We start from the raw sequence: 22906 nt of genomic DNA, 5'->3' as shown, positions 1-22906 counted from the left end.
ACCATATCTGGTTTCATTTATCTAGTCTACCAGTACAGATGAGTTGTATTTTCCTGAGACTACCACTTCTGGGCAGCAGAGTGGTGTATTTCCTTTGTTTAAATAAGGGAGATGGGGCCAAGTGCATAAGTTCCTTTCTATTAAATTAACTACCTTCTCTCTTTAGGGTTTTGGGAGGGAAGGTGGCCATCCCAATAGGAGAAGTCTTTTGCAGTGTGGAAATGAAAATGATATGACACCAAAGTGCATTTTGTTTATCTATAAAATATGGGGAAGGAAATAGAAAGATCAGTTTATGGATCATGTTTTAATAATTTATTGTTAAGTCGATTCAATCCCATTCTTTCATTTAGCTATTTATAGCTTTTTTGAGATTACCCTTATAACTGTTGGGAAAGTGACTTCTGTCCATTGGATAGTACAACTCTGATTTCACTCACAGTACAGAAGATAAATATTGTGAAACAATTTGACCTTTATATCTAGGGGTATGCATTTGGAAGACAGTTGCTTTCATGGCTGCTTTCGAAATAGATTTTGGTTCACGTAGTGAAAGTGAAATTCCAGACCATAATTTTGCACATTTCACATGATATAGCTTCTGATATGAATTTCTTCTTTGATGAAATTGGATATAGCTCTGGGTGGGTCTTGAAGCCACTCACTGCTAAAGTAGAAAGTGTATCATAGATTCTGATAGAAAATGTACTAGTACTCATAAAATACTGAAACTCCCTTTGCACATCAATTTTTTTTCTAAAAAAGTACTAAGGCCTGGTTAAAAAGTTCTAATAAGCAATAAAGATTAAATATAAATGACAAACTTTTGAGAGGTTATATTCTTCTGTGAGAAAACTGATGAATCTGTTTGAGATTTTGAAGATCTTGATGTAGCCTTTGAAATATTTTGGTTAATTCATTTTGAAAATGGGTTATTTTGGTAGGTAGAATACTGCGAATTAAACATAATGATAGATATAGCTTTTACATTTCATATAGTGAAAGGCAAATTGCACAGTCTCCTTTGTTGAACTAATATTTTGTTATTCTGAGTGGATCCTGCTGTTCTTTTGTTGACTTGGATTTATCCTTTAAGGCTCCCTCTGGTCAGGGAGATGGTAATTCAAGGTTGAAACTAGTTTATTGTCCAGATACTTTAGCATTTAAAAAGCAGATTCTATTGGGCACGTTTTTATATCTGTCTGCTAAAAACGGTCTTTGGATCTCTGTGTAATCCAATATAATGGTTGCTTATAAACTCTAGGAAACTCCTTTAAGAAGTAACTTCTTATCCAGATGGATAATAGTTTGGGGTATGATAGAAAAAAAAGTAGGTATTTGCATTATTTTATATTTATATTATTACATGTAATATTATTACACATTTATCTGTATCTCTGCGTCCTCTTATACCAGAGCCAACTCTGTATGCATTTCTATAAAGCAGGAATCTCCAGACTGTTATCACTTTTGAGTAGTCAGGTGTTGGTGGACCACAGCCCAGGCCTCTGTGCAGCTAAACGATTAAGCCAAAACTCTTCCCTTGGCTATATACTTTTGGCTGAAATTGTTTGTGTGCCTTAGCAGGGAGAGAACTCCTAAGGCCTGCTAGTCCTTAAAATGCTTAGTGGTCATGGAGATGATGTGGCTCGCTGCTGGCATATGGGCATATCTAGGTTGGAAGAGAATGTTGAGAAGGACTGATAATAAACCTCTTTCTCTTAGCTAACCTATAGCAAGTTCGTTTGTGGGGCTACTTTGTGAGTAGATGCTTAACCACACTCTGCTCTGTACTCCACTTAATTGTTTGGTTTTTATTGCAAAAAAGTAGGGACATCTGTTTTACAGCCATTTCTCTTTATTTGGGAGGTTAAGAAATGACTTAAATAATCATCTCCATTCACCTGCATATTGTTTTTTTTTTTTTTTTTTTTTTTTTTTAAGTAGAAGGTAGCTGGTTAAACTTTCAGTGGTTCTTTGTTTCCTCCCCTAACCCTTCCCCATAAGGCAGAACACATTGGAAAGACAGCTTGATGCATTTAGCTCACATATACACAAGTGCCCATTAACCATAATGTGACTGATGAGTCTAATTTTAGATCTACTACCTTTGAAAGTCTCTTTTTTTTTTTTTTTTACCATTGATAATATCTTTTATTCTCTATACTGAGGGGGGAGGTCTTGTTTTTATATATGTGAAGCAAGGCATTTTACCTTTTTTCCTTTGCAGTACTTCAAATATTTTCATTGCATGAAGTTTGAGATGTGACTTTAGATACTCTTTTTACTTTTTTTTTCAACTTGTATCATTATTTTAGTCAATGCCCCTATTTTGCCTGTCTGTTTAGCAGTGTTTCCAGTGGTGCTTCAGTATTTCTGTGTATTCTAGCTGTTTATAGAGTCTTTATGTTTCTCTGCATTTTTTTTTTGTTTGTTTTATTTTTTGAGGTGTACACACACAGTTACACTTCATGGAGTTGCATCCAGCCAAGTATCCATGTTCTTCTTGTGAAGAGGCAGAGAAAATCACCTCTCCCAAGAATTTCCACCTTCTGACCAAGGGAAATGTGTCCTGAAGAGCTGTACGCAGACGGGAGGCAACTTGTTTGCTTGTTCTGCTGCTAGAGCATTGATTTAATTAGAAGACAGGCTGTGGGTGGCCATGTGCAGACAAAGAAGCACCAGACAGAGCCCAGTTAGCCTGGGACAGTAAAAGTAAGTTACATTCTTTTTAAAACACTTTTTTGAGTACTGATGCTGATGCTTGCCTTTAGTACTAAGGGGCAACTTGTAACTTACTGATTGTGTTTACACATTAGGTACATCTGTTCTTTTTCTGAGACTCTAGAAATTAAACATGCCCTCAGTACCTCCTTAGTGAAAAAGCAGTGATTTTTTTCCTCTCAGTTTTTTTAGGCTAAAACTGAATTATTACATTCTAGATTAATTTTACACTGCATCAAAACTGTGTGCTAGTTTTTGAACAAGTCGAAACACTTAAATATAGAGCATGTTATGTTTTACCTTGTACTGATGGGAACATGAAAAAATTTTCACTCTTTTCTAGCCATTTATTGAGCTGTGTGGACCTTATCAGATAGATGTATTCATCTTGGCTGAATCTGTTAGAAGATTTGGTCTAAGATCAGACTTAGCAGTTCCTGAAGAGCACATAGCTTTGTATATGAGCCCTTATTTTGCTCTGGAAGTTGTTATTCTCTGAGAAGATATTACATTTTGGAATTCAGTTTTAGTCGACTTAAGCTACATTTGGTAGTGTGGTGGAGTTGGTGTTAATTCTGTGTTTTAGCTATGTGGAAGCAATTTAGATTGAGTGTAATTTTGAATTGAGTGTAAAATGTCTTCTTGTCCTATATTAATAAAGATAATAGATTCATTGGCTCTTAGATTTATAGTGTGACTATTGAATCGTGTGTGTGTGTGTATATGTGTTTGGATCTATATCATGGGGGCATCAATTTTATAATCTAATATCTACTGTTTTTTGATTTTTTTTTTTTTGCTTTTGATAATGGAGGAACTAGGCTAAGAAGAGTTTTCTGTGTTCAGCAAAATTATAGACTGATACCATGAAGGTCAATCTGAAAGACTCTTTTTGATTTTTAAGTTTTTGCCCATCTCTCAAACCCAGACCTCTATTCAGAATCGAGAAAGGAGTGAGGAAGAAACTTAAGTTACATAATTTTTAGGACTCCCATCAAGATCATGTCCTAAATCCTGCTCCAAAGCAGAACAAAACAGGGCTTAATTTTTTTTCATTCACTCTCTATCATATTTTTATGTGGGTAGCAGGCTTTACCTAAGTGTTAGACTAACAAAGGATTGCATCTCACTATAGCAGAGCAAACAACTTAAAATTGAATCCTAGGCATCCCAGTTGACAAAAGTTCTTTGGCCATTCCCACTGCCAAGGAGTTTTCACTGGCAGGCAGTTTCACTCAGGGTCCAGCCTCCTGCATGGTATACCCGTTAACTGACAATTCATGACATGCCTATACTGTAATATAGGGTGTCAACACTATCACACCTACTAGGCTTCTCAGAATATCCAGAGTGAAGAACTTATGTTTTCCTCTTTTGGAGTATGTGCAGATGTTAACATTTTCTAGTGGGTTGGAAGTCTTTTTAATAATAATAAAAAAAACATAGAAGTTACTACTTATAAGTTAGTAATACCTCTCCCCATCCAATTTTAACCATGTCCTCACCTCACATGTGATAGAAGAATGGTTTTAGTTATTATAATTCCCTGGTCGGTTAGTATTTTTTTTTTTTGAGTGATATTTTCATATTATTGTCAACATGGTTAAAAGATATAATTATTAAGGTTGAAGGGAAGTATAAATTGGTGCCAAACATGGCTTTACTAGAGAAACAGCTACATTTGTCTTTTCTATTGTAGCTCATGTGGAAAGGACAATTTCAGGTACTGTGTGTGCTAACCTTTTCTCGGACATGGTAAAGAATCCAACTAAAATAAAATTTAAAACTGTTTCAGATGTGCAGGTCTGTTGAAGCCAATATTTTATTTTAGAGATTTGTGTTATATTTGACAAGTAACTCTTTGTACTGCAATTCCGGGGCTTTCAATTAAAAAAAAAACCATGAAAATAAACTGCTGTGATGTCATTTTTCTGCTTAATTATATGTTTATTTGCAAATTAGTCAGATTAATAACAGAAAGGAGTTCAGGACAGATGTGCAGGGTTTTTTTAGTAAAGTGTTTTAAATAATAAATTTGAGAAAAATATGGTTCCATTTTTTGACAGATTATTATATATCAGATCAACAAATGCTCTAAGGAACAAATATCAACATTTGTTGCATTTATTCTGACATTTCCAGAAGAGTTTGGATGCTTCAAGAAGATCATAAAAAGTCTTAGTTCCTAATACATACGCTGTTGTGTGTGAGGTTTTTTTTTTAAACATAAAGTATGTTTTCTTTTGTGTAATTGAACAGTTAAAAAATAAACTGTCACAGATACTAAAACTAGGTATTCAGTATACTGTATTTGACTCAAGTGTTCACAAAGTGTGATGCAAACAAATGTTCTCTCAACTTACTTCCAGGATAGCTAAACTATTACTTTAACACATGTTTAAAGTAGAGCACTGTAACGATTTGGCTAGATGTAATTCTGGACTGTCTAAGTTGAGTAATTTCCTCAGGCATTCCAACTTTGATCAACCACAGCAAGAACTTTTAGCATGTCTGTAAAGCAGCCAGTGCATCTGTAAATATGTCCTGAGGTAGAGAGAAAAGAGAGAATGCCAAAAAAGAAAGAATACTTTCTATCATTAAGAAGCAGTTACAGAATGAAAATGGAAAGTTTTTTGCTTCCCTAGAACTCTTTTTAGATAATTGAGCCTCTGATGTCTAAGTATGCCCTGCGGTTCTGTATTAATGAATGAAAGATACTTCATGTGGGCCTAATAAAAATGTTTTCCAGCAAATTCTGCTGAAACTTATTGGTTAAAGTTCATTAATTCTTTAACTTTTCATTCTTTATTAATATTAATTGGCTAAAAACACATAAACAATAATATGTATTTCAGTAAAGCATGTCTTGTTTATAATTGGTTAGTATTTGGGTGCAGATATTCTTTCACGACCATGTTGTAGAGAATGACTAAGAATAGGCAGCATCACTACAGAAATAATCTCATATACCTTTTGTTTTCGATACGTGGAAGAAAAAGTTTTCTGGTTTTTAAGTTACTTGAAAATGAATTTGCAGATGTCTACTGGTTTCTGAATACAGCATTAACTAAGAATGTTTATAATGATAAATCACTCTCTGCTCTGTGGGAGCTGCACGTTTCTTGTATTTTTGGATATGACATGCTCATATCGCATGATAGAACTTTCCCTGGAGATCTTGTAAGGTGTAGTTAACAACTGCTTATAAACGGGATATTAAAATTGGATGATCTGTCTAGCTTCTTTCTGACATTGTTTTCTGAAGTCCCATGACAATAGATACCATGACTTCCGGTTAGCTCCAGTTGTGAAAATTCTGCTTTTTAAGTCAACATTGTATCAAACATTAGGAGGAATTGTGATGTTCATGTTGCAGATCTCTATTTTTGTTCATATTCTCCAATTAGTCATGAGAACGAGGTTAACATAGTCAAATAAAATTTACTAATGGGTAAAAAATTTTTACAGCAGTTTTACTTTCTTTTTATTGAGGATTTTTTCAGAACCGGACAAAAGGCAGTATGATTGGTAAATTTAAACCCTATAAGCCTATCTCCTGTATCATGAGAAGTGCAGAGAAATGACTAATGGGCAAGTTAGGGGTCGGGGAAGATGGAAGGGCAAGGCCTGGATAAGCTCATTGTGATGTTCATAGGCGGGGTACTTGAGTGGATTTCTGAGTTGGTTACCTTGTTACTGTTTCTTTGCGTACCCCAAAGTTTTTCTTCCTGTAAATATTGTCCATCTGAATGCCATAATTTCTTCAAAATTTAATACTTGTTTAATTTCATGTGCCTATTGCCTTGATCTTGAAATTACTAAAGTTCACATTGAGAACATAAGAGCCAGTGTTTGTAAAAACTATTTGGATTCTGGTATCTAATTTATATAGATTCTCATTATCCTTTAATTATTTTACCTGATTATCTCTTTGCCATTTTTTTCATGTTACTTGAGCATTTATATTCCCTCTCTCATCTAACTGTAAGTTTTGTATGTGGGGCGTTTTTAATTTATTTTTTATATATTTTATTTTATTTTACTCCAAACTACTAGCTCCAAAGAGAATACCACCTTTTCTCTTCACATCTTGATTTTGGCAATTCACCATTGCATAAAGTTATAGGTGAAGTTTTCTATACTAATGGTGATCAAGATATTTCTTGAGAAAATATCATGATATTTCATCATTCTTCTTGTTTATTCTGGGTAAAAAGCTCTTCTGACTTATTTTGAAGAAGCAAAAAAGTATTATAAATTCTAATTGTCCTAATCAGAAGATATATAGCATTTCTGATCACCAGCCTGGCTCTTAGTAAAGGTGTATTGACACATGGTAGTTAGATTGTAGTTAGATTGTACCAAGTTAAATGGCTTCTATATTTATCATCATGTTTTTTCTTTAAGTAGCAAAAGGTAAGAATATTCAATATTTTAAATATTCAGCTAAGCATGAGAATAAAATCATGATTTGTTGTTAGGACTGACATTTACCACAAATGAAATCTGTATTGTGTGGAAAACCGAAGGCATGCCAAAGCTTAGATTTTGCATCTGGAGAAGTCTGAGACCTTATTAACCCTTACAAAGTGATGTAGGCCAGAGGTTGCAGAAGAGACAGTTCACAGATGTGTGTTGAATGGCCCATAGACAAATTCTTAAAAATTGGAATTGTTGCCAATATTTAAAAATAGAGAGACTTATAAAAATCTGAATTTCTAACTTCTTTGGAAGAAAAAATGAGATCTGGCCACTTGGAGCGTATGTTCTTTTAGGGCAGCAGTCTGCCAGGGCTGAGTGATAGCTGCTCCTTTAAGTATAAGAGGCTATGTAACTAAGACTATATTTCAGTTCAAGGCACAGCTGAAAATAAGGCTTGGACAGAGATGCCACTTTTGTCTTGTTGGAAGGGCTGAGAAAATGAATCGACAGTTTACTTGTCCTTAATGCTCTAAAGGTTGCAAATTATGGCAACAGGGATTTCTACCAAAAGTAAGAGTAAAACTGGAATGGGTTTGATTTAATTTTTTAAAATTGGAATTGGACTTAAGTATTAACTAATTATCATAAAAATGCACTTCAAATCAAACCGAAGGCTTTTCAGAAAACTTCCCATTGAAGCAATTTGAACCAGAACCAAAGAATATCGCTCCAAAGAGTTTTACCTGGAGCTAATGCAGTCTTAGTCAACTAAGACTAAACCAAATTGTTCTTTTATTTACTTGTAGTACCAGAAGTAGAATATTATTTGCAGTGTTTGTGGTGGTTAATGTACCAGAGATGACCATATTGTACCGATTTCCAAACATTGTCTCGCTAATCTCCTAAAATACGTTTAGCTTCTAAAATCATTTATCTTGATTCCACTACTTCTTAATGGAAAACATAACTAAGAAAAAGTCGTTGATTTGCGTGTAATATTTGTGGCTGCATCTTTGATGATTACCTGGAAACTTTGTATGTCCTTTGACCAGTGATTCTCTCACATTTTATTAATGTTTTTCTAATTCATCCAATTTTTCTCCAATAGCAGTTGAATCCTGGCTTATGAGAGTGGTTAACATTTGTACCTTTTCACGGCTTATTTGTGCTTTCTTACTCTCCACCTCTGTGCTGTTGCTGATAAATGCCTTTACAAGACTCCTCAAGAATAGGGTTTGTGGACAAAGTAAAGTTAAACAGCTTATGGAGTTTATTTAGGTTGGAGTTTCTCAAGGTAAGCTATATCATCCAGCTGGATCAGAATCACTTGCAGTAGCTTGTTTAAAAAAAAAATGAAGATTCCCTATCTTCCCCTCACATGCTCTAACTCATAATTTTTGGAAATGGGAATCTAGAAAATTTTATTTCTAATATTTTAAAAAAACTTTTTATATAATTGTAGATTCACATGCAATTGTAAGAAATAATATGGAGAGAGATCCCTTGGATCTTTTACCCTACTGTGGTAACAGTTTTAAAAAAAAATTTGCAGTTAATCTTTTATTTTCAAAATTTTACATTATAGAGTCAAAACTTTTTAAGTGTAGTATACATATAGAAAAGTATTTACGTTTATTGTTTTTTGGTAAAGGGACAGCTTTTTGAATTTTTCAGAGTGAACATATCTGTATGCAACCAGCACCCAGTTCAGGTAACAGAACATTTGTAGCCCTCTAGAACAGGGATCTCCAATCCCCAGGTTGTGGACTGGTACCGGTCCCTGGCCCGTTAGAAACTGGGCCACACAGCAGGAGGTGAGCAAAGCAAACCATCTGTGTTTGCAGCTGCTCCCCAACCTTAGCGTAATCATCTCAGCTCCACCTCAGATCATCAGGCATTAAGTTCTCATAGGAGCACCCGTCCCTTGTGTCAAAAAGATTGGGGACCTCTGCGCTAGAAGATCCCTCATCCCTCCTTCCAGTCACTCTAGAGTAAAGCCTCTTTGAAATGGAGTCATGTGGCATGTAATTGTTTGTGTCTGCCTTTTTTTAATTTATTAATTGGGGTGAAATTCATAGAACACAAAATTAATCATTTCAAAGTAAATAGTTCAGTGGTATTTAAACAATGCTTTGCTACCACCACTTCTGTCTTGGTCCTAAACATTTTTATCTCTCCAAAGGGAACTCGTACCCATTAAGCAGTCGCTCTCCATTCTCTCCTGCAACCCTGGCGATCACCAATCTGCTTTATTTCTATGAATTTACCTGGAGAATTCATGTAAATGAAATCATACAAATGTGCCCTTTTGTGTCGGGCCTCTTTCGGTTAGCATGATGTTTTCAAGGTTCATTCACATTGTACGTGGATCAGTACTTATTCCTTTTTGTAGAATATTATTCAACATTATTCACGTATGAACCACATTTGTTTATCCTTTCATCCATTGATGGACATTTGAGTTGTTTTCACTTTTTTTGCTATTGAGAATAGTGTTGCTGTGAACATTCCTGTTCAAGTATTTGAGTATAAATTGCTGGGTCATATAATTATTCTGCATTTAACTTTTTGTGAAACAACGAAACGTTTCACAGCAGCTGAAACATTTTATGTTTTCGCAGTTTACAGGGGGTACAATTTCTCCATATTCTTGTCAGCACTTGTTATTTTTTGTTTTTGTGATTATAGCCATCCTCATAGGTGTGAATAATATCTCATCGTGGTTGAGATTTTCATTCTAATGATGTTGAACATCTCTTCATGTCTTTGTTGACCACTTGTATACCTTTTTCAGAGAAATGTCTATTGAAGTCTATTCAAGCCTTTCATCCATTTTTTTTTTAATTGTTTTTTTTTGATAATGAAAGTTGTAGGAGTTCTTCATACATTCTGGATACCATATTACTCTTGTATTTCTCTGTATTTCTGAAATTATGTCAAAATAAACACTTAAAAGGAAAAATAAAGTATAACTTCCCCTGTGATCTTCTTGTTATCCCTCTTAAGGCCCTTTGACCATGTCCAATACTTGTTCCTGTTTCCTGTACTGTTTCATTTTTCTCCAGCACATTTACTGCTATCTTAATATACCATCGGATTTATTTAATTTCTTATTGTTTGTCTCCCTTAGCTAGAATTGAGACTCCATGTGGGCAAGGTTATTTTCTATTTGTTTGTTTGTTTTTTTTTACTGCTCTATCCCTGTAGTTTAGGTTGATTAATAAACTATGGTTTAAAAGCCAAATCTGGACTGCCATTTGTTTTTGAATGGGCTGCAAACTAAGAATGGTTTTTGCTTTTTTAAATAGTTGAAAAAGTCAAAAGAAGAATAACATTTCATGCCACCAGAAAATTATATGAAACTCAGATTTCAGTGTTTATAAATGAAGTTTTACTGGAACATAGCCATGATCATTCATTTGTATATTTTCTCTGGCTGCTTTCACACTAGAAAGGTAGAACTGAGTAGCTGTAGAATTTTCTGTGTGGCCTGCAAAGCCTGAACTGTATAATATAACTGGCTCTTTACAGAAAAGACTTGCCTGGCACATAGGCATCCAATAAATATTTTGAATTAATGAATCTTAACCTATAACACCACAGAGGAATCTAAATTGGATATCTTTCAACAGTCCAGTTCTTGAAAATTTGAGCTTAGTTTGCTACTAAACAACAAAATCCCTAAATGATTTTTTGGTAATGCATTTTCATTGGTCTTCATTCATCCTGTAAATAATGAGAATTGATAATGAAATACCAAATAATCTGTAGTTTCAAGGATAGTATCAGATAAGATAGGTATATTGCATAAATTTTACCAGCGTTAGTTTGAAAAAGGCTAACAAGAATGGAGTATATATCCTGTTTTTATTCTCTATTTTAAATACTTAAATATTTGAAATAGTTTGTTTCAAAAGTTGTTTGATTTTTTCTTTACATTAATAAAGAAATGTAAGCTTTACATTAATAAAGCTACCCGCTTCTTAATGAAGGCAGTAATTTCATTTTGATGTTTTAGCTTACTTAATTTTGAATAAGAAACTATTATCACAAAGTTTTATATTTCATTCATCTAATGACGTGTTTGTTGAATTTGCACTTAAATAACAATATGAATACTAACATATTAGTAATTTCCTGTGTATGTCTAACTTCTCCTTAAAGGAAGATTGGAAATTGGACGAATATAAATCATTTTACATAAAAATGATTTTATGTGCCAGTCTCGTTTTTGTACATTTGAAAACTAAATTGTTTGCATCTGTAAGAGCTGTTAATAGAGGTCTTATAATAGATCTGTACCCCAGCCCCAGAGGTACATTGTACCCCATAGCCTTGCAAACAGTTCTTATTTTATTTTATACTTTCAGCAAAAGACATTAAATGGGTAATACAGGTTGTGGTTTATAGTGAAGGAGTAATGCTTTGAAGATCTTTGCCTCGGCTTGGTGTTTCCAAATTTCATTAATAGGAAAAGGTTTCTGTGTCATGTTGGGGTTGTTTCCCTCTTGGCCTTCCTGCCCTCTCTTTGTTGGGTTAAGCAGTCAAAGTGATTTTATTTTTTTAAAAGCTTTGTTTACTGAGAGGTATGAATAAGTTTAAAAAACATTTTGCCTTTAAAATTTCATCTTTTAGAAACTGAAAATACTATTGCTTGAATTTATTTCATTTCTCTTGTTTTAATTGTGAAAAAGATTGGATTATTAACACTCTACTACATTTTCCCTGGCATTTCTTATAAGAGTAGCCTGCAAGAATCTATAATCAGTATCAGTTTCCTTAAGGGATTCTTGTTCACAATGATCAATTATTCTAGTTATATCTATTTGTAATTAACTGCCATTCATTGCGCAAATATTTATTGGGTATCTACTATGTGCCAAGTACCTAAACTTGTAGAGTTTACATTTTTGGGGGAGAATTAGACAAAATTACATACAATGTCACACGGTAAAAAGTGCCATAAAAAGAATAAAATAGTAAGAGAAAACAATATGTTTGGGGAAATGCTAAAGGGAGAAACCTTTGAAAAGATGTCATTGAAGCAGAGACATCAGTGAAATGGGGGAGAAAGCTATAGGGAGATGTCCGGGAAGGGAGTTTTTGGTTATAGGGAAAAGTACCCCATTGTCCCTTCTTATCCCATTTCATTCTTCTTTGTAATACTTATCCACATGAGACAGCAGCTATTTATATATACATGTACATGTGTGTTTCTATATACAAAACACAGTCTGTATTTATTGACTCTCCTACTAGAATCACCAAACTCAGCATTTCAAAGGAGTGATCAAACAAAAGTAAAGGTCCTGAGGTGGGCGTGTTCTTGGTGTGTTCAGGGAATTAATTACAAAGAAGTCAGTGTAGCTGGTGCATAGTAAAGGACAGGGAAAGTGGAGGAAATGAGTTGGGAGTGGGAGGGAGGGGCCAGATCATGTAGGGCCTTGTAAACCTTGGAAATAGCACTTTGGATTTTATTCTGAGTGTGATGGGAAACAATTTTAGGTTTATGACAAGGGAGTAACGGTCTGACAGATTTTTAAAGGACTGCTGGTTACTGATTGGACATAATGATTACTAGCTGTATAACATGATTTAGGTCAGAAAATCAATAATAAACGAGCATTTGAAAAGCTTATGATGTATATTATTTATAAAAGTAAATTTAATATATAGGGTGATCAGTTTATATCAAGTGATAGGTATACTTTTTTGTTAGCTTTATTGAAGTTTTATATTCAACAAAACATCAATTTTAAGTGTACAGTTTGCTAAGCTTTGACAAATGTATACAATCATGTAACCACCAATACAATCACAATATATATAACATTTCCATCACCCCCTTAATTCCCTCATGTGCCTATCTGCAGTTGATTTCTTCCTCTCAGTGGTCCCTGGCAACCACTCTGCTTTCTATCATAATTTGGCCTTTTCTAGAATTTGGTATAAATAGAATCATACAGTATGTGGTCTTTTGTGCCTGGCTTCTTTCACTTAGCGTAATCATTTTGAGATTGATCCACATTGTTGGGTATATTAGGAATTTGTTCCCCTTATTGCCAAGTAGTGTTTCATTGTATTGATATATCACAATTTGTTCATCCATTTACCAGTTAATGGGCATTTGAATTTTTTCCAACTTTTGGCTGTTCTGATTAAAGCTGATCTGAACATTTGAATACAAGTCTTTTTGTTGATACAAGCTTTCTTTTTTTTTTTTTTTTTTGATAAATACTTAGGAGTAAAATTGTTGGACTTATGATTTTAGCAATTTTAGTGGTTATGTGGTGGTATCTTGTGGTTTTAATTTACATTTCCCTAATGACTAATGTTATGCATCTTTTCATGTGTTACTTACAATCTGTACATAAAATTGCCCATTAAAAACTGGATTGTTTATCTTACCGAATTGTATGGATTTTTAAAATATATTCTAGATACAAGTCCTTTACCTTTATGTTTTGTAAAATTTTTCTCCCAAGCTGTGACTTGATTTTTTTAAATAAACTTTTTATTTTAGAACAGTTTTAGATTTACAGAAAAATTGAGAAGATAGTATAGAGTAGTCACACATACCCAACACCTGATTTCCCCTATTATTAGCATCTTATGTTAGTATGGTGCACTTTTTACAATTATTAAACCTATATTGACATTATTATTAGAGTCCATACTTCATTCAGAATTTCTTTGTTTTTACCTAATGTAAAAATCTATTTTTTTGTTCTAAAGTGTTTTTCATCTTAGATTGTTAACATTTTTCATCTCTAGAAGTTCAATTTATTTTTTTATAGCTTCTTTTTCTTTCCTCCTGATCTTCATGTTTTTTTATACTTACGAAAGCAAGTTTAACATTGTTAGCTAATGTTAGAATTGTTAACTAAATCTGTGTTGTTTCTGGGTTAATTTTTATTGTTTAATCATTTTGTTTGATTATGGGCAATATTTTTCTGCTTATTTGCATGTCTGGTCATCTTTGATTTTAAACTAAATGTGAATCTTATATTTTTGGAGTTGGATATTGTAGCATTTCTTCAAATATTGTAGGACTTCGTCCTGGGACACTTAGTTTAAATCAGTGTGATCCTTTTGAGGCTAATTTTAAAATCTGTTAGTGCAGATCTAGAGTAGCCTTCTTTCTAGGGCTAATTTGACCCAACTCTTTAGGCTCTACCTCCTAAGATTTTCCTGACATCGTCACTGTGGCGGATGGGAACATGGCCTATTCTCACCTCTGTGTGAGTTCCAGAAATTGTTCAGCTTACCAGATTTTTCCAGAGGGTCTTATTTGGCCTTCATACTTTCCTTACAAGTAAGTATAATGCTTATTTAAAGACTCAGGGTCCCTATCGGTCTCAGGAGCTCTCTCTGTAACTGTCTTCTTTGGGCCCTATACTGCATATTCAGGCCTTTCCGACCTCCTTGAACTCATAACTTTGTTTCCTTAACTCTGGAGAAAATTTGGCTCTTTTTTGGGTTCCTCTTCCCTGTGCTATGGCCTGGAAAGTAGCTCTAGGAATTAAGTTGAGGCACCTGATTTGTGTCTCTCAGGATCAGAGTCCTGTGCTGGCTACTGAATGAAGTCTGTCTGTTTCATATATTTTGTCTGATTTTCTAGTTAGGATTTTGACTTCATAGATAGAAACAGAAGTTCAGTAGACATACTTTTGAAGTTACAAATATATTTTGAAGTAGGAGAAACATTTTTGAAAAAAATTGCTTCTAAGATATCTTTTAATTTTCTTATATACAATTTCCCTATGTATTTTTAAAATGTGAAATTTAAACCATCAGGCAGGAGTCGTTTTCAGAATAACTTCGTTTTTTCAGTTTGTGATTTCTAATTGGATATTATGTTGAATGAATTTTGTAGAGCTTATTTGTCTCTGAAATTTGAACTCTGATTCTTTCCTCTCTCTTTCTTCATCTTTTTAATTCTTACTATCATTCCACGCCAGATGGTTAATATTTCAAGCCTACACTAAAAAACAACATCTAGTTTGATCGCTCTGATTTATTTCTTTCCTATTCATACAATATGTGAATGTGTCAGTTTATGTTTCCTTGACCAAATGCTCATCTTTACTTTCTCTTATACAGAGAGTTTAACTGGCTTCTCACTGTTTTCCCAGTCAAGTCCAGATTTTGATGAGTGGCATAGGGCAATCTCTATATTTGGCTCAAGCCAACCCTTTTTGCTGAATGGCTCTGACATTTTCTCATTGCCTACGTTTGCCTCACATAATTTCCACCAACTGGAATTCTGCCTTCTGGCTAGAATGGAATGAAAGGATATTGGATTTGTCAAATTCTTTTTCTATGTCTGTTGACATGATTATGGTTTTTTTTTTTTTTTTTTTTTTTTTGGTCTTCTATTAACGATGTGAATTACACTGAGTTTCAGATATTAAGCCTTACTTTCCTGGGATCCCTCTTATTCATGGTATATAATCCTTTTATGTTTTGCTGTATTTGGTTTGCTAGTATTTCCTTGAGGATATTTGTGTCAATATTCATAATGTATATTGGTCTATAATTTTCTTTCCTCATGATGTCTTTGGTTTGTTTTGGAATCACAATAGTACTGGTATCATACAGTGAGTTGGGAAGTGTTCTTTCCCTTTCTAGTTTATAGAACAGTTTATGAAGAATTGACATTAAATCTTTTTAAAGACTAATGGTATTTTAATTTTTGTTTTTATCTTTTAGGATTCTCCTTTTACAAATGCAGGAATGGGGTCTAATCTAAATCTCTTGGGTGAAATTGAATGTGATGCCAGTATAATGGATGGAAAATCCTTAAATTTTGGAGCTGTTGGAGCACTGAGTGGTATGTGTACATTATAACACACTACTTCTCTTCTTAAAAAAACTGTAACTATTACCATTACATGCTGCTTAAAGACCCAGTCCAGTCTTTTCCACCATTCTTGCTCGGAATAGTGTTGAAAACAAACATTTTTTCTTTTACTGAATTTAAAACATGAAATCTTACTTATGAACAGTTTTTAAAAAACAGTGAAATGGCTTATGTGCAGATCTTTGTTAGAGTTTGATCATTGTCCTCCAGCCCCTCAAAAGATAATAGACGTTATAGCATATTCTACTAATTTTTTGATTATTTGAAATACAGGTTTTTACAATTATTTGAAGTAATATATTTTTATTGTTAAAAATTCAAATGACATACAGGCATACCTCAGATGCGATGTTGTGGGTTCTGTTCCAGACCACCTCAATAAAGTGGATATTGCAGTTGAGTCACACAAATATTTTGGTTTCCCAGTGCCTATTAAAGCTAAAAAAATAGATTCACAATAATATCACATGTGAATCATGGCAGTTTTGCTTTTTCCTTTCCAGTGTTTAAATTTTTCAGTTTTTTCTTGCATTATTATGCTGGCTATGACATCTAGTGCAGTGTTGAATATAAATTGTGATAGTGTATGTTCATCCTTGCTTTATTCCTGGTCTTAGAAGGAAAGCATTAAATATTTCACCATTCTGTATGCTGCTAGCTGTAAGATTTTCATCTATGCTCTTTATCAGATTGAAGAAATTCCCTTCTATTCTTAGTTTGCTGATAGTTCGTATTATAAATGGGTATCGAATATCTTTAAGTGCTTTTCTGCATCTATTGAGATGCGGATTTTTCCCCTTTATTTTGTTAAATACGATGAAGTTTATGATTGATTTTGGAATGTTCCTTTCTTGGCATAAAGTCTTCTTGGTCATAAGTTTTTATTTTTTTTATATTCTGCTGGATTTTATTTGCTGATGTTTAAGATTTTTGACATCTATGTTTGTATGATAGATTGGCTTTAATTTTCCTTTCTTATAATATTCTTTTCAGGTTTTGGAATCATGTAATGGCTTGAGGATTTTTTTTTCTCTAATCTTTGAGAAAGTTTGTGTACAATCAGAATCATTTTTTTTTTTAAATTTTTTGGAAGAATTCATTAGTTATCCTAAATTATTAGTGAAGGTTTTTTTTTTTTGTGAAAAGTTTTAAAAAATGGGATTTAATTTCTTTAATAGTTATAAGACTGTATTTTCTTTTTCTTATTTTTTCCAAGGAATTTGTCTTTCTCATATGAGTGTTCAAATTTATTTGCCTATAGACTTTTTAGTAAGCTTTCTTTATTGATTTCTAGTTTAATTTTACTGTGGCCAGGGAACATACGCTATATGATTCCAATCCCTTGAAGCTTTTTGAGACTTACTTTATGGTCCAGCTTATAGTGTGCTGATAAATGTTCCATGTGAACTTCAAAAGAGTATGTATTTTGCAGTTGTTGGGTGCATGTTATAAATATCAATTAGATCTATTTGATGATTCATTTGTTCCAGTATTCTATATCCTTTCTGATTTGTGTGATAGGTAAGAAAGTGTATTTCAGTTAGTTTTAATTTTAATTTTTTATTATGAAATTTTATTGGTATTTAATGAAGTTTAATATGTTCGAAGGCCATTAACATTTTTCTGTGAACTATTTATACCTCTTGTGTGGCTTGCCTTTTAAAATTCTACAATGTGCTTTATAATATTAGAATTAAAATTTTTTATTTGTCAAACATTACTTTCTCTTTTATGGCTTTTGTATTATGCATTTTTAATGGTTTCTCATAATTATAAGTACAGTCACCTATATTTTCTTCTAATACATGTGTAATTTATTTTTATTTACCTCTTGAATGCATTGTTTATTTTTTCTGAAATGACCAACAAATGGTTCCTACATAATTTGTTGAGTAACAATAATAACAATAAAAATTACCATTTATTGGGTGACTGTTACACACTATGCATTGTTCTTTAGTTGTTTATATATTTTAAATCATTTATTTCTCACAATAACCTTATGAGATCAATACTCTTATCCCCATTTTACAGATGAGGACATTGAGACACAGGAGAGTTTTAGGAATTTGTTCAAGGTTACTGTAGCAATCTGGGTCCAACTAGGAGGCAAAAACCACACAGTTTAAACAGGAAAAAATTAATATAAAAATTTAACATAAACAGTGATAGAAGAGTAACTAATAAAGGTGGAAAGAATACAAAGTATATCCTGGGGCAGAAGGAGAATACCCAAAAAAGGATAAACTTGAAAGGGGGTTTATACCTTATAAAAGATATGGTTGCTTTCTACTTTCAGGCAGAGAAATTGCTGGGGATGCCTAGGCTACAGTCACTGTGAGAGCTGAAACAATTTTGTGGGGTTCTGGTGAGCTCAGCCTGGTAGGTGGGCCCACAGAGGTTGGGAAGCCATGAGGATTAAAACTGTGTTGGGTAGGATAAAGATTGGGCTTTTGGCTCATCAGACAGCCAATTCCATGGTGCACTTGGCTATGTGTGCCTATTGGGCTGAGGAGAAGATGTAGGGATCAGTGACTTGAGCTGGGCACACTCCTATTCTTTCTGGGGCTGTCAGTTATGCTGCTATGGCCTGAATCAGGAACTGGGGAAAACATGTGGTGGCCAAATGCTAGAGAAAGCTGCATCCTCAGGCACTTAGCACTGGAGACTACCATGTGGGTCAGATAGTAGAGAAAAACTGGTGCTCTCCAGGAGCCTGGCCAGCAAGCCACCCTTTCCTCCTGCGCTGTGTCTCCAGTGCCCTCTACTGACAAAGCTTACCAGTGCCAGCTGGCAAAGGAAACATTTAAAGGGCCCATATCCATTTTCACAGATCAGGCAACAAAGGGTGAATTTGTGGCTGAGAAGCAATAAATTGATAGCTAATACAGTTATAAAACAGTCTGACTCCCAGCAGTTTGTGTGCTTTCTACCTTTCATATAGTCTATCCTTGTCTTACTCATCTGAAATACTATCTATATCATATATTAAGTATCCAAATTCACATGTGTCTGTCTGAACTTTAGCTAATTCTATTTGATTGATATATTTGTCTGTTTTGTAAACAAACCACAATCTTTTAATTAGAATAGCTTTTAATGAGAAATGGTATTTAGTAAAGTGAATACCTCTTAATTTTTTTCAAAAAGTTTTCCTGATGAATTTAAGAGCTTGTCATACATCATGGAAATCCTTTTGAAGTTTTGAATTTATAGATTTGAATTGATAAGTTTAATTTGGCAATTGTTAACGTCTTTACGATATTGAATCATAGAAATAATTTTAAGAGCTAGTACGGAGATCCGAACTTTTCCTTCTTTAGTATTTCGTACTTTTTTTGTGATAGAAGTTTTTGGTATTTAGCTAAATGCATAACTAGTTTTGTTTTATGTCAATCTGATGGCCTCAATTTGAGTTTTTATAGCCTCTTTTTTACCACAGTTGATTTTTTCTTTTCTTTTCTTTTCTTTTTTTTTGGTATTAATTATGTCCTGAGAGGCTTCCTTAGGTTAGTGGTTAAGGGTATAGCCTCTTGCTTTAGCTGCCTTTGCTAAAAATCTCAGTGCTGTGATCTTGGGCAGGTAATTTAATCCTCTGTGCAAATGTTTCCTTATTATTCAGATGGGGTTCATAGATGTATTTATGTGATAAAGTGAAGAGATCAGTTAAACAATCTGATACAGTTAAGGGTTGGCCCGGGGCCTGGTGCGTGTTAGATACTAAGTTACTATCTTTTGTCAACCTCATCATTGTCATATTTGTTATTGTCATTATCATCTCGATAATATTTTTCAAACTAATACTTACTGTCCCATCATTCCTCCCAGATAAGCTCCCCCTTCTCACTTTTCACATTCTGTTTTTCCTCCTGGAAACAATCTGAACCATATTTTAGGTTACAATCTTGTACGTACTTGGCCTCTTCTCCTTACCCTTACCCAGTTTGTAAGACTTTTTCTTTATTTTATCTCCCTTGCTGGTGAGATTTAAAATTTTTGGCCATTAATTTTTTCCCCAAGGTAAATTTGAAGCTGTTTGTCATCATGTTTATTCTTTAGAGAAAATTCATGGTTATGTTAGTAGAGGCCACATTTTCAGTTCATTTTTTAATTCTATTATTCTGCAGTCTTTTGAGAAAGGAACCTAATTTAAATATGTATTATTTCAAATTCAGCCTTTGCTTGTTGTAGCATTTGACAAAACACGAGAATGTATATTTTATATTTGTTTTTGCATCTACTAGATATTTATATATTTGTTGATTTGATCTGTTGTTGTTTATGGTAATTCAGGGTTTTCACTGCTATATAAAAGAAGAGTTTTCCAAGATATTTAAAAATTATTTTATTGAGACTGCCACAAAACTGAGTGAGAAACTTGAACACATTTTTCTGACTTCATTTTCTGCCAATTTTATTTTATAGGAATCAAGAACCCAGTCTCAGTTGCGAACAGACTCTTGTGTGAAGGGCAGAAGGGCAAACTCTCTGCTGGTCGAATTCCTCCCTGGTAACCACTTTATTCTGCCCGACTTTCCCTGGGTCTCTGGTCTTTGGTGCATGCAGTGTTTGAAGGCTATTTTTTTACACCTAGGGTTGATGCTGTTGCTTACACACCAGCAGCAGTATCTTGCCTTTAGTTGAAGACTCACTTTGTTCTGTGATCTTGGAACACTTTGTACACTTGATAGAACTCCAGATGGAATAGAATATTATGGATTAAAGCAGAAAAGAGTTAATTTTTGGTTTTGTAATTGATTATAGGAATATTTTTGCTGTTACCAAGTGCTCAACTGGGGCCTTTTTATTATGAAACTTTAAAAGTATCTTACACACTGTAGAGTCTAAACTAATTTTTTATTTTTTTATCTTGAGGAGTTTTTAGAATAAAAGTACTTAATTTTTCTCTTCTGGAGAAACACATTATGACACTAAGATTAGTAAGCTTACATCTTATCTCTAGCATTAACATACAATTTTCATTAAAAAAACTTTGAACTTTTCAAATATTTATCAAAGTAGAGAAAACATTGTAAAGAACCCTTATCAACCTGTCATCCAGCTCCAATAATTGTTTGTGCCCTTCATCTATCTCATGCACCTCTCTTTTTTTCCTCTAATATTTTAAAGCTTATCCTCGACATCATATTTTACCCCTAAATAGTTTTGTAAATTTGTCTGTTTGCAAAACATAACCACCATCCTGTTAGCATACCTAACATTATTAGTAAGTATGCCTCAGTACTTGCCTAATACTCAGTATGTATTCAGCATGCCTAGCTGTGAAGGTTACTGATGTTCTGTGTTAAAAGTTATGGCAACAGTACTATAGGAATCACTTTATTTGACTATTAATTTGAAGTCATAGAAAATAAATTAATATGGTTTTGAAAAATTTTGAAATCTAAATTAAATTCAAGGTATCCTTTTAATCATATACTTCTCAGGTGTTTAATTGTGGTACCGAAAGTGTCAATTATAAAAAATTTTTGAAAAAAATTAATTTTTAATATTTGTTTCAATAAAGCCAAGGATAAGGAAAAGCAAATCTGATTTCTTGAGATAATTTCTAGTATGTGTTTGGTTGATATCAATAAGTTTACTTATAACTCTGAAAGTAGGAAAAGTGATTTGAAAATTCTTATATGTACTTTTCGTAATTTATATTAAACCCATGTTATTTTGTTTAACTGGTATGAAGACCACTAATCCAAATTTCTGTTTGTTTAGTAGTTATAAAATCTTACTATCCACATCTTTTTAGGAGAGTAATAGGTACAAAGAGATTGTCTCTGGATTTACATTTTTCTCAATATTGATTTAAATGTCACTGTTTTCTTTTACCCATATTTGTTATTACACATAAAGATAATTAACCCTAACTAAATCAATTTAGAAGACATGTACCCAGTAGGGAGGAAACAATGCAGTTGTTTTAGTTGAAAAGAAAAATAGCCTAAAGCCTGTGGAAAGTATTCTAAAGTTCGCCTACAAACCTATCATAGTCCCATTCCCGCTACTCTTCATGGCAGTTACCAAGTTGATTCTCAAATTTATATGGAGCAATGAGGGCACAATAATAGCCAAGACAATTTTGAAACAGATCAGATTTAGACTTATTTACTGGCTATCATATGTAAAAAGATCATTAGGGCAGAACTGGAAGTCCAGAAGCAGACTCAGTAAATAAGTAAATTTAGTCTGTAGTAGCAGTGTCATCTCAAAGCAATATGGGGGAAAAAAGGATGGTATATTAAAAAAATTGGTTGAAACAATTGGCTACCTAGTGGAAAAATGTTAATTTAAATTCCTGTGTCACACCATTAAAAAAAGTTCAAACATGAAAATGAAAAATCATAGTATAAAATTTTCAGGAAAAATATGAGAGATTATGTTTATGACTGTGAGGTAGCAAAAACCTTCTTAAGAGTAAAAAGTAAGGCTAAATATTGAAACATATGACAAATGAACATATATAACTATTATACAACTGAAGATACCACAATCTGAATTAAAGGACAATATGGCCTTTAGAACTGAGAAAAATTATTTGCAGCATAGGTAGCAAACAAAAGATTAGTATCTACTGTGTTTAAGAACTATAAAATATCAATAAGAAAAAGACAACCAAAATTCTAAAAATTGACAAATAATACAAATAGACAATTTATAGAAAAGAAAGTATTGATGGCATATAAATGCACAAAAAGGTGCCCCAAATCATAATATAAATCAAGGAATTATGAATTAAAATAACAAGATGATATTTTCACCTTATTTAAAGTAGCAAAATTAATAAAGACTAATAATATCCAATAATGTTGAAGATGTGGAAAAGCAGGTTTTTTGTTCTATTAGCAGTGGAAACATAAATTGATATAGCCAGATGAGAGACAT

At 33.3% G+C, this 22906-nt stretch overlaps 1 protein-coding gene across 3 annotated transcripts in view; it reads left to right on the top strand.

The window, feature by feature from the left end:
- The window catches only part of TASP1 (taspase 1), a 238758-nt gene that overhangs the window by 16827 nt on the left and 199025 nt on the right, over positions 1-22906 (top strand). For all 3 annotated transcript variants that reach the window (XM_011370299.2, XM_023537442.1, XM_023537439.1), the window contains exons 5-6: positions 15859-15979; positions 20435-20519. In XM_011370299.2, the coding sequence (XP_011368601.1) occupies positions 15859-15979; positions 20435-20519 (206 nt within the window). The remainder of the gene's footprint in view (positions 1-15858; positions 15980-20434; positions 20520-22906) is intronic.

The sequence above is a fragment of the Pteropus vampyrus genome, unplaced genomic scaffold (genome assembly GCF_000151845.1).
Source record: "Pteropus vampyrus isolate Shadow unplaced genomic scaffold, Pvam_2.0 Scaffold7, whole genome shotgun sequence".
NCBI classification, from domain to species: Eukaryota; Metazoa; Chordata; class Mammalia; order Chiroptera; family Pteropodidae; genus Pteropus; species Pteropus vampyrus.
The sequence above is the reverse complement of the archived record's forward strand: the minus strand, read 5'-3'. Positions and strand labels throughout refer to the sequence as shown.